We start from the raw sequence: 12,467 nt of genomic DNA on the forward strand, positions 1-12,467 counted from the left end.
CAAGATTTAATATAAAGATACTATAATCCAAATGGTGTGATTTGGTATAAAAACAGGTAATTAAATCCATATGTAGGAATAGAGATTCCAGAAATAACCCATTCGTTTGAATAATTGACTTTTGACAAAGGTGTAAAGGCAGTGCAGTGGGAAAATGACAGCCTTCTAAAATGGCACTGGAAAAATTAGACCTCCATATACAAAGCAAAACAAAACCACTCCCATTCATAACACATTTCATGTACAAAAATCAACTCAAAACACATCATAGATCTAAAGATAAAATATAAAACTATAAAACTTTTAGAAGATAGGAGAACATTGTTTATGCACATGTTTTTAGACCTGTTAAAAGTGTGACCCACATTAGAAAATAATTGACAAATATATAAAAGAACTCTCAAAACCCATTAATAAGAAAGGAAACAATCTCTTTTTTAAAAATCAGAAACAAAATAGAGACTCCAGAAATGGACCCTCAACTCTGTGGTCAACTAATCTTAGACAAATCAGGAAAAAATATCCAGTGGAAAAAAGTTTCTTCAATAAGTGGTGTTGGGAAAATTGGACAGTCACATGTAGAAGAGTGAAGCTGGACCGTTCTCTTACACCATACACAAAGATAAACTCTAAATGGATGAAAGACCTCAATGTGAAACAGGAATCCATCAAAATCCTAGAGGAGAACACCAGCAGCAACCTCCTTGACATTGGCCACAGCGACTTTCAAGACAGGTCTCTAAAGACAAGGGAAACAAAAGCAAAAATGAACTTTTGGGACTTCAGTCAAGATAAAAAGCTTTTGCACAGGATAGGAAACAGGTCAACAAAACTAAGAGCCAACCCATGGAATGGGAGAAGGTATTTGCAGATGACCTATCAGATAAAGGGCTAGGATCCAAGATCTATTAAAAGCTTCTCAAACTCAACACCCAAAAAACAAATAATCCAGTCAAGAAATGGGCAGAAGATGTGAAAGACATACAAATGTCTTCCAAAGAAGACATACAAATGCGAACAGACATGTGAAAAAAAGTTCCACGTCATTAGCTATCAGGGAAATTGAAATCAAAATCACAATGAGATACCACCTTATACCAGTTAGAGTGACAAAAATTAACAAGACAGGAAACAAGTGTTCCATGAAGAGGATATGGAGAAAGGGGAAACCTCTTACACTGTTGGTGGAAATGCAAGGTGATGCAGCCACTCTGGAAAACAGTATGGAGTTTCCTCAAAAAATTAAAAGTAGAACTACCCTACGACCCAGCAATTGCACTACTAGGTATTTACCCCAAAGATACAGGCTTAATGAAAAGAAGGGGGACCTGCACCCCAATGTTCATAGCAGCAATGTCCACAGTAATCAAACTGTGAAAGGAGGTGAGATGCCCTTCAACAGATGAGTGGATAAAGAAGATGTGGTCCATATATATTACTCAGCCATCTGAAAGGATGCATACCCACCATTTGCATCAACGTAGATGGAACTGAAGGGGATTATGCTAATGAAATAAGTCAAGCAGAGAAGGACAACTATCATATGGTTTCACTCATGTGGAACATAAGCAATAGCATGGAGGACCACTGGGGAAGTGAGGGAAAACTGAATGGGAAGAAATCAGAGAGGGAGACAAACCATGAAAGACTCTGGACTCCAGGAAGCAAACTGAGGGTTACAGAAGGGAGGGGGTGGGAGGATGGAGTAACGAATGACGGGAGTTTAGGAGGACACATGACGTTATGAGCACTGGGTGTTCTGTGCAACTAATGATTCGTTGAACACTGCATCCAAAACTAATGATGTGTTATATGTTGGATAATTGAACATAATAAAAAAAATTAAAAAACCAATCTTTAGGGGCATCTGGGTGACTCAGTGGGTTAAAGCCTCTGCCTTCAGCTCAGGTCATGGTCCCAGCATCCTGGGATTGAACCCCACATTGGGCTCTCTGCTCGGCGGGGAGCCTGCTTCCTCCTCTCTCTGCCCGCCTCTCTGCCTACTTGTGATCTCTGTCTGTCAAATAAATAAATAAAATCTTTAAAAAATTAAGTATTTTAAAAATAAAAATTTTTAAATATCAGATTTTAACAGACACTTCAGCAAAGATGATGATCAAGTGGCAATAAGTCCATGGAAAGATGCTGAAGATGATTAGTCATTAGGGAAATGAGGATTAAAACTACAATGAATAATTCCACATACCATTAAAATGGTTGATACTAAAAAGACCATACTAAGTGTTGACAAGGGTACATACATTGCTGATGAGCAGGTAAAAATGCTGTAACCCTGTTGGTGGGAATGCAAGCTGGTGCAGCCACTTTGGAAAACAGTATGGAGGTCCCTCAAAAAATTAAAAATAGAGCTGCCCTCTGACCTGGCAATTGCACTGCTGGTCATTTACCTCAAAGATACAGATGTAGTGAAAAGAAGGGCCACATGCACCTCAATGCTCATAGCAGCAATGTCCACGATAGCCAAATTGTGGAAAGAGCCAGGATGCCTTTCAATGGGCAGATGAGTGGATAACGAAGATATGGTTCATATATACAATGGAGTATTACTCTGCCATCAGAAAGGATGAATACCCAACTTCTGCATCAGCATAGACGGGACCGGAGGAGATTATGCTGAGTGAGATAAGTCAAGCAGAGAAGGACAATTATATGGTTTCACTTACATGTGGAGCATAAGGAATAGCATGGAGGACATTAGGAGAAGGAAGGGGAAAATGGCGGAGGGGGTGGATGAACCACGAGAGACTATGGACTCTGAGAAACAAACAGGGTTTTTGGAGGGTGGGGGATGGGGGGATGGGTTGGCGCAGTGATGGGTATTAAGGAGTGTACGTACTGCACGGAGCACTGGGTGTTACATGCAAACAGTGCATCATGCAACACAACATCAAAAACTCTACAGTGACTAACATAATAAAAAAAACAAAAAATACTGTAGACATTTTGAAAAACAGTTTGGCAGTTTCTTATGAATTTGAATTTACTCCTACCCTATGACCAGTCAATCTACTTCAAGGGAAATAAAAGTATAAGTCTAGGGGTGCCTGGGTGGCTCAGTGGGTTAAAGCCTCTGCCTTCAGCTCAGGTCATGATCCCAGGGTCCTGGGATGGAGCCCCGCATCAGGCTCTGTGCTCTGCGGGGAGCCTGCTTCCCCCTCTCTCTCTGCCTGCCTCTCTGCCAAATTTAAATAAATAGATCTTTGTAAAAAGTATATGTCTATATAGAGGCTTGTACATGAATTGATGTAGCAGCTTTATTTGGAAAGTCCAAATCCTACAACCCCCCATATTCATTATCTATCGCTCCCTAACAACTTACCAGAAAACATAGCCACTTGCAATAACAAATAGTTGCAGTGGGCCGGGAATCTGGGCCTGACGTAGCTGAGCATTCTGCTCCACAGGCACTAATGAGGCTGAAATCATCTTGGCCCAGGGATGGCCATCTCCTCTGAGGACCTGACTGGGCTCAGTCACGCACGTGCTTGTAGGCAGGACTGTGAGGCCTTTGTCACTTATGAGGCTCATTTGCCTTGTAAACTTTCTTTAACCCAGGTGTCAACAGTCTTTGCTTAGAAAGCCTGGAGCATTATTTCCTAACAGAAAAAGAAAGGGTCCCCTCCGAATCCGGAGGGCATGGTGCCAGCACGTTGACAGCAATGGCAAGAGCGGGCCCAGCGCGGGTGACCAGTGTGCTGGTTCAGGACGGGCGGAGGCGGTGCAGCTGTCCATTTGGGGGCATGTGGGGTGGTGGGTGTCTGGGCTCCCCACTGCATCCCTGATGTCAAGGGTGATGTCCAGGACAGCTTTGGGCACAGTTCTAGCCCCCGGGTTCATCGTCACACAAGATGATTGGGCCATAGTAAGTATGTTAGTAGCTTAAAAATCGATATCTTAGATCTATGAATGTTTTTTTGAGCTTGTTTTTAATCTAGTTGGCATCATCAAGCTCATTCCCTCTGCCTAATTTCTGTTACCTTGTTGAAATCATGTTTCTATAGGATCTCCCCAATAATATGATTTACCAAGTTGCCATTAAGTCTCTTCCTCAAGACTGGCTGTGGTGTGAAACGTGGTGCGACGACGACTCCAAACAGAGAGCCAAAACCATTGATCTGGTGAGTGTGTGCGCGATCGTCTGCGTGCAAGCACACGTGAATGTGTTCAAGGAGAATAGTTTCTCTTTTACAGCCAGGATGGCACGCCCATGACACCCTGCTGCTTCGTCTCTCATGTACTGTGGTGTTCACTGAGGTTGGCCAAGTACAGAGCTGTGTCAGGGGGCCTCCAGGACCACCCCCAGGGTTGAGGAATCACTAAAAGGACTCCCAGGACTCAGAATATCACCCTGCTCGTGGCAGGGTTTCATGCCATATCCACACAGGGAAGAGGTGTGGGGGGCAAAGTTCAGAGCAAGCCAGGGGCAGGCTTCCAAGAGCCCTCTCCCTGGGCAGTCACGCGGGACCAGCTCAACCCTGAAGCCTTGAGGAATTCCACAGCACGGGTGAGGTGGTGTGCCCCAGGGCAGCTCTTCAGGAACCCAGTGTGCAGGATTCTTACCGGGGCCGCTCGCAAGCACTCCCCCTGCCTGTCGCATATCAGGCACTTAAAAAGGAAATACACTGAAAATTCCCAACATCCAAAAGGAAAGCAGGTTCAGTATAAAGCATGGGTTGGCACACTTGAGGCACTGTTGTACTAGTCTTACCAGGAATGATGGCAACACTCCTGAAACCCACGTTCCCAGATGCCGGCCAAGGGCCGTCCATGCAAGCAGCCGTGTGAGGGACGGCGATCTGGGGCTCGCTGCTCTGCTCTCTCGGCGCTTCTCAGGGGCGTCTGAAAGGAAGGCCAGGAGCTGCCTGAAGTGCTCATGGATTAACTTTCATCTTAATGTATAACCAGTTTGGTTCTCCTGCCAGTATTTTTCCCAAATGAAGACGACCGAAATAATTCTGTGTCTACTAAATTATCCTTTACGTGTCTGCTTTTCTTCCTTTTGAGAAATTTATTTTCATTTTGATTTTAAGCAGATCCTATGCTACACAGTGTAACTCTCCTAGATGTGAAGTATTTGAAACTAATTTATTGTCCAGCTGTCTCGAACTCACATTCCAATACTTTATTATCTTTAATAGCTATGAGATACTGACATTCTTTTTCTTCATTCTTTCTGAAGAAAAAGAATGTCTTTTGTGCTAATTTAAGTTTTAAATAATTATTTATAAGTTCTTCGATAAAAAATAAGCTGTCAAAATATTAGCATTCATACAGTTTTGAACAAAAGACAAGACAATAAAATAGACATTTTTCTAGAAATTGAATGACATTTTTCTAGAAATTCTAGAATCTCTATACATTAGAAATGTATAGAAAAAAACGTAGCAGGCCAGTATGTCAGGTTGCAACCAAAGGTGATAGAATGTAGCAGAAATAAGTAAGATGGCACTGTTAAGAAGAAAGAATGGGGGACGCCTGGGTGGCTCAGTTGGTTGGACGACTACCTTCGGCTCAGGTCATGATCCTGGATTCCTGGGATCCAGTCCCGCATCAGGCTCCCAGCTCCATGGGGAGTCTGCTTCTCTCTCTGACCTTCTCCTTGCTCATGCTCTCTCTCACTGTCTCTGTCTCAAATAAATAAATAAAATATTTAAAAAAAAAAAAAAAGAAGAAAGAAGGGAATTTTCTAAAGAGAGGTCAAGGACATTACTGAACGAAATGCCTAAGAGATTGTTAAGGTTGTGCTGGGACGTAAAAGGTTGGGACTCGTACATTCGTGACGGAGGGTCTCCTGGGGGTCTCTAGTACTTAGGTTAGCATAAACTAACTATAACCCTAAATTTCAGTTGTTTCTCCCTCACCTGAGTACAGATCTATGTGAATATTCTGTCCGTGAGTAGCTTCCCTGTCCCCCATGACTCAGGGACCACCCTCCGTCCACTTGGGGCTCCTTCATCCTCTGAGGTCCTGTCTTCTCTGTATCCATCTGGAGCTGATCTGCCCAGGATGGCGGCCACTTGCCACATGTGGACCCTGAGCACTTAAAATGTTGCTAGTCTGAACTGAGATGGGCTGTAAAGTGTAAGATAGATTTTCAAGACTTGGTACAATAATAAGGTAAAAACATCTTATTACTAACTTATTACATATTGACTGATCATTTGGACATAGTTGGTTAAGTAAAATACAGCATTAAAATTTATTGCACCTGTTCTTTTTGTACTTTTCTATGTCGCTCCTGGAAAATTTAAGATGACATATATAGTTTCCATCATTATTTCTCTTGTGTAGTGTTGATCTGGAGGGGAGGGAAGAAGTGGCAGGAATGCTTCCTGACTCCTAAAAGCCGTGGCCCCCTTGGGTGGGCATTGGTTGTGTGGCCACATGTAATGAAAGAGGGGCTGAGGAATGGCCTTCCCAATGCGCAGCTACTGCCTAGGGATGGGTCTACATAGAGAAAAGGTGGCGTAAATTTTGGTGGACAGCTAGCCATCCCTCCCACAGAAACACTTCACAATGAGAGACCGTGCTAATTTGGGCGAGCTCCTTGGGGAAAAAGTTAAGGGAGTGCCGAAAAACCCCGAGGAAGTGGCCTAATGAAGAGAGGAAAGCACGATTAATGGCATTGAAGGTGAGGAGAGCATTTCTGAATGTCATGATACTCTGCGCCGTTTCCATCAGGGTACCTCAACCTGGGCATTACTGACATTTAGGACCGAGTGATCCCTAACGGTGGGGACCTTCCTGCACTCTGGGGGATGTTTTGCACGTCCCTGGCCTTACCCACTAGATGGCAGTAGCACCCCGCCCCCCCAGTCCTGACACCCAAAATGTGTCCAGACCTTGTCAGAGCTCCCCTGAGGGGCAGAATAGCACCACTGATCGAGATTATAGGGGGGAAATATTGTAGCACAAAAATCAAGGAAAAATAGTAATTTTGACAGTTTCTGACACAAAATGAAAGAAAATAGTTTCATTATCTTCACTTTATCGAACGTATGGTCTGTAAGGTTAATTTCCGCGAAGAAAATCCTCTTTTCCCACTTACTTCAGGAATATAGGACTACAGAGAACAGCCGCAGTGGAATGGACTGAAAATATCTGGTGAGGAAAGGATCCAGACACGAGGCTCATGGCTCATAACCAGGCGCTTTCGCACGGGAATTAAGGAGGAAGCAGGTTGAGGCAGCTCCACGGGAATGCCGCGTCGAGCGGGCTGCCACGTGCGGCCTCCGTGACTGCCTTGTAGGGAGCAGACGGGCGGCTCGTGGAGCTGCGGGGGTCCGTGCTCCCACCGCCGCCCCGCGTGGCTCCGTCACGGCGTCTCCGTTCCGCCCAGGGCTCCGGCCGCACACTCTGGGGGCCCCTGTGACCTCTCTCCTCACACCTCCCGCGCAGCGCATCAGCAGACCTCGTCCTCCGCACTGTCGCCTACGTCCGCAGTCAGATCCTTCTCCTACGAGACTTTTGCCTTTTTAGCCTTTTAATTTCCCAAGGAACTCCATGGTAGGACCAGTTGCTCGCTGAGTCGTTTAACTGGGTCCTGTGTCAGTGGAACCTTGGAGACTGTCTTCCTCCTCTGTGTGGAGCACTAGACACCCCCCCACACACACACAGACACACAGACACACACACTGTATGGGTCTTGCCAGACAACCCCCCCCCACACACACACACGCACTCTGTATGGGTCTCGCCAGACACCCCCCTCTAGACACACACACGGACATAGACACACACACACACTGTATGGGTCTCGCCTCTAGTGAGCTGCGGTTGGAACCTGACTGCGGAGCCACACCCACTGGTTTTCCCCTGTGTCAGGTAGACTAGTTAATATTTCTAGACATGAGATTTATAAACTACTCTGCCTTTCACACCTGTCAATATTTTGACAAATGAGTTCCAGTTAACTGATTTTCTTCTTCCAGTTAACTGACTTTAAAGATCATCTCAGTTGCTAAATAGAAGCGAGGCGTAAGAAGCGGAATGGTCATTTTTGCTAAAGAAACTCATGGGATTTCTAAAGGCTAACCAATACTTTTGTCTGTGGAAAACGGAAAGCATATAAACCAGACATTAGCCCAAAGAAAAGATAAAAAATATTTGTTAATGGAGTCTATGTTCTTTTACAGAATGGTCATGGAATTAGATCTTTTGTCAAAACAGTTTGCAGAATTGTTTGACAGACTACTTGTTAACCATCAGAATGTTTAGGGCGCCTGGGTGGCTCGGTCCTTAAGCATCTGTCTGCGGCTCAGGTCATGATCCTGGGGTTCTGGGATGGAGCCCCGCATTAGGCTCCCCGCTTGGCAGGGAACCTGCTTCTCCCTCTCCCACTTCCCCTGCTTGTGTTCCCTCTCTCACTGTGTCTCTCTGTCAAATAAATAAAATCTTTTAAAAAAAAAAAAAAAAAAAGAAGATCAGAATGTTTTTAAAATAATTTTTGCTTAAATTTCTGATTGAGGGATGCCTGGGTGGCTCAGTCGGTTAAGCATATGTCTTTGGCTTGGGTTATGATCCGGGGTCCTCGGCTCAAGTCCCTCATCCGGCTTCTCCCTCTGCCTGCTTCTCCCCCTGGTTGTGCTTTCTCTCTCTCTCTCTAACAAAGAAATAAGTAAAATCTTTAAAAAGTAAAAAATTTCTGATTGAGGTGTTTGCATTAAACACTGCTCGCATAAAGTATGATTTGTCATTTCACTTGATCCTTTCCCCATTCAGCTAACTTAAGAACTTTAAATAATTGGTGCTTAGGACTCAGCTTTTTACAAAATGCATTTTTGTTTGCTCTAGTGACTTAGTAACGTCCTCAGGCATTTCCTTCACGTTTCCCGAACAGTGATCAGTCCTTCCTCCCTCTCTTCCTACTTTGCTTCCTTCTTTCCTTCGTTGAAGTATAACGAACATACAAGGGCAATAGCTTTTCATTAATAAAACTTTATTTACATTTTCAGTGTAATAATCCCAAAACAAAAGAACCCAAGCTACAAGCTGCTGCCAGGATTGTCCCAGAATGGGTGGAGTATGACACTGAGATCCGGCGACTGTTAGATCACCTGGAAAATAAGAAGAAAAATGCAAGTAAGTCACCCTTCTGCGGTGGTGTCAGAACCATGCATCGCATTAACTGAGACTATAATAGATTACAAACTAATTTCTTGGTGAATTTATTAAATGATGAGATCAGAATTTCTTTAAGGAATTTCCTTTTTATGTGGACTAAGCTCACAAATTAAAAACGTGGACAGAGACTCTCTTCCCCATGCAGAGAACTTCACGCAGAGGCCAGTGCGGTGGCGTCAGCCTCCCGACACCAGCAGTAAAAAATCGAAGTAGCAAAATGCCCGTCTTTAACATCACACCGAATTTCCCAAATGGGAAAATCCAAGCCCTGAGTTTTAGTAAAAGACTTACATAGTAACTAGAAATATTACCTCCTATCTCCTAAATTAATCTCCTACAGAATAGGGATTTCCCATGGGTTCCTGGTTCGAGCAGCCTTAGTCAGGGCTGCAGCGTGACTAGGATCCCATGAGCTTCCATTTCCAAGATTAAACCGTGGTTACCTGGGCATTTCATCACTCTGCATAAACCTTCAACAAATGAGTGTTGAATATTCCTTTAAAGCCGATACAAACTTCCTGATTGCCTCATAATTCTCTTTCCTCATCAGTGCCTAGTTCTCTGTTTTTCTTTACTCTTTTTTAAAAAATAGCACTGAGCTCCAGTCTGTGTTACAGACTTTTCACAGGTTATATTAATCCTCAACAATAATTCTTTCCAGTGTTTCAAAATAAAATTCTTAATTTTATTAAGCTTTATTTTTTCAAGACATTCAAATGTTAAATATAAACATAAAAATGTTGTATGTAAACTTTCTCACATAAGCATGAAGTTGTGTCCATCTTGACTTTCTGTATTCCTTAACAAAACCAGTGTATTATTTTCTGAGAAGTTCAGTATTTAAAACACACTCGTGTATTTTTAATTAATAAATTAAATAATTTTTTAAAGATTTTATTTATTTATTTGACAGACAGAGATCATAAGCAGGCAGAGAGGTAGGCAGAGAGAGAGGGGGAAGCAGGCTCCCTGCTGAGCAGAGAGCCCGATGCAGGACTCGATCCCAGGACCCTGAGATCATGATCTGAGCCAAAGGCAGAGGCTTAACCCACTGAGCCACCCAGATGTCCCAATAAATTAAATAATTTAATTAAGTCACCATTTCAGTGCAGAAGAAGACTCTGTCAGTGTTGTGATGTAACCATTTCGAAGAGAAAGAGAAGACAGAAGGGGGAGAAAGGAAGAAAGGAAAAGGAAGAAAGGAAATTTTACGTAATTACCTAAAAATTTTTTAATGTGCAGAACATGAGATGAAATGTTTCTCTTTCAAATTGGAAAGAGTTAAAGGGTTAATAATATCCAGTGTTAGCAAGGATATTGACAAGTGAGCACTCTAATGTACTTACACATACAATAGCTGTATACATTAAGGAAATATTACCATATGTATAAAAATTAAAAATATGTGTGCCCTTTGACCCAGCAATTCACTTTAACAAATTTATGTTATAAAAGAGAAATGATGGGGTGCCTGGGTGGCTCAGTCGTTTAGGCCGACTCTTTGATTTCAGCTCAGGTCTTGATCTCAGGGTTGTGGGATCAAGCCCCCCATTGGGCTCAATGCTCAGTAGGGGGTCACCTTGAGATTCTCTTTCCTCCTCTCCTTCTGCCCCTCCCCCCACACGCAGACACACATACTCTCTGTCAAATAAATAAATCTTTTTAAAAATAAATAATTTTAAAAAGAAATGATATATGTATACATATGATTGTTATACTGTTGAGATAGAAATGAGATAGAAATAATTTCTCCATTGGGGCACCTGAGTGGCTACATCTGGTTGGTTAAGCTTCCATCTCTTGATCTACTACTCAGCTCAGGTCTTGATCTCAAGGTCATGAGTTCAATCCCTGTGCTGGGCTCCATGCTGGGCGTGACCTACTTTTAAAAAAGAAATAAATAATTTAAGAGACTATTGATTATATAAACATTATTATACACAAACAATGAAATATAGTGTAGCCTTTCAAGAGAATTGAGATAAATATATTTTGCTGACAGCATATTTTAAGTTAAAAACATAAAGTAATATTTGTAATATGATTGACTCCATCTTAAAGAAAAATAGCATGTTTGTGTTTACCTATGTATTTATATATAATAATAAGAGAAGTTTTAAAAAGTTTTATGAAAGATTATTGCATTTTTTACTTAATTTTGAATTACAAATGTAAGATATGTTGTAAACAGTAAAACAATATGGAAGTATATAGTATAAAGTTGGAAGACCTCTTTTACTCAGACACAAAGGGGCCGTCATTTTTAAGGCTACGGTATACATTTCATAACTCTTGCATTTCTCATAGCAGCTGTATTATTTTTCTAGGGACCACTGCCCAAGTGGCTTAAACAGTAGAAATTTTTTGTCTCACGGTGCTGGCAGCTTAAAGTCCAAGATCCAGATGTCATTAGGGTGGGTTCCTTTTGAGGGCAGTGAGGGAGGATCTATCAGAATTTCTTCCCAACTTGTAGGCGGCCGTTCTCTCTCTGGCTCCCTGTACCTTGTCTTCACTCTCCATGTATCTGTGTGCACATGTCCTCACCCAACAAGGACACCACTCCTGTTGGATTAGGGTGTAACCTAATGGCATCATTTTAACTTCATTATCTCTGTAAAGACTCTATTTCCAAATAAGGTCACTTTCTGAAGTTCTGCAAATTAGAATTCCACCATATAAATTTTGGAGGGAAACTGTTCAATCCATAACATGAATGGAGTTGAGGATATTGTCGTATGTTTAAGGGCCATTTGTCATGTCTCTTGTTTTCCATTTATTCTTGTCCTAACGCTCATTTTTTCCTAGAGGATTGTTGTCCAACCCTGGAAAGAAATTAATGATCTTTATTCCAGAGATTTGTGTTGCCGCCTTTATCATAAACTAAATCCCAGTATTATTTATGTCTCATGTGGCACATTTTTTATCCTGTTCCATTGATCTCTGACTGTACATGTGCCTCTTTCACACTCCTTTAATTATTGAACATTTGTAGCAAGTTTTAATATTGAATAGGGCTTATCTCCCCTCATTACTATTTTGTTTTTGTTGTTTTCCTGGTACTCCTGTTCATTTTTCCATATAAGCTTTAGAATCATCTTATCTAGGCTGAAATTTTTCAGGTTTTTTGGGGGGATGGTAGGGGTTGGAAGGAAGATTATGTTAAATTTGTTAATTAGGTTAGGAAGTACTGACATCTTCATGAAATCTGTTCTTCCCATCTAAGGGCATGTTGTATCTTTCTATATGTTCAGGTTCATTTTATGTTTGTCAAGAATCATAACATTTTAGTCATCTAAATTTTATACGTTACCTTTTTAAGCTCA

General features: G+C 42.1%; 1 protein-coding gene across 2 annotated transcripts in view; it reads left to right on the plus strand.

The window, feature by feature from the left end:
- The window catches only part of UGGT2 (UDP-glucose glycoprotein glucosyltransferase 2), a 186,357-nt gene that overhangs the window by 170,715 nt on the left and 3,175 nt on the right, over window positions 1-12,467 (plus strand). For both annotated transcript variants that reach the window (XM_045070885.1, XM_004746131.3), the window contains exons 37-38: window positions 4,023-4,139; window positions 8,976-9,102. In XM_045070885.1, the coding sequence (XP_044926820.1) occupies window positions 4,023-4,139; window positions 8,976-9,102 (244 nt within the window). The remainder of the gene's footprint in view (window positions 1-4,022; window positions 4,140-8,975; window positions 9,103-12,467) is intronic.

This window comes from Mustela putorius, unplaced genomic scaffold, assembly GCF_011764305.1.
Source record: "Mustela putorius furo isolate JIRA1106 unplaced genomic scaffold, ASM1176430v1.1 tig00003974_pilon_pilon_pilon, whole genome shotgun sequence".
Taxonomy (NCBI): Eukaryota; Metazoa; Chordata; class Mammalia; order Carnivora; family Mustelidae; genus Mustela; species Mustela putorius.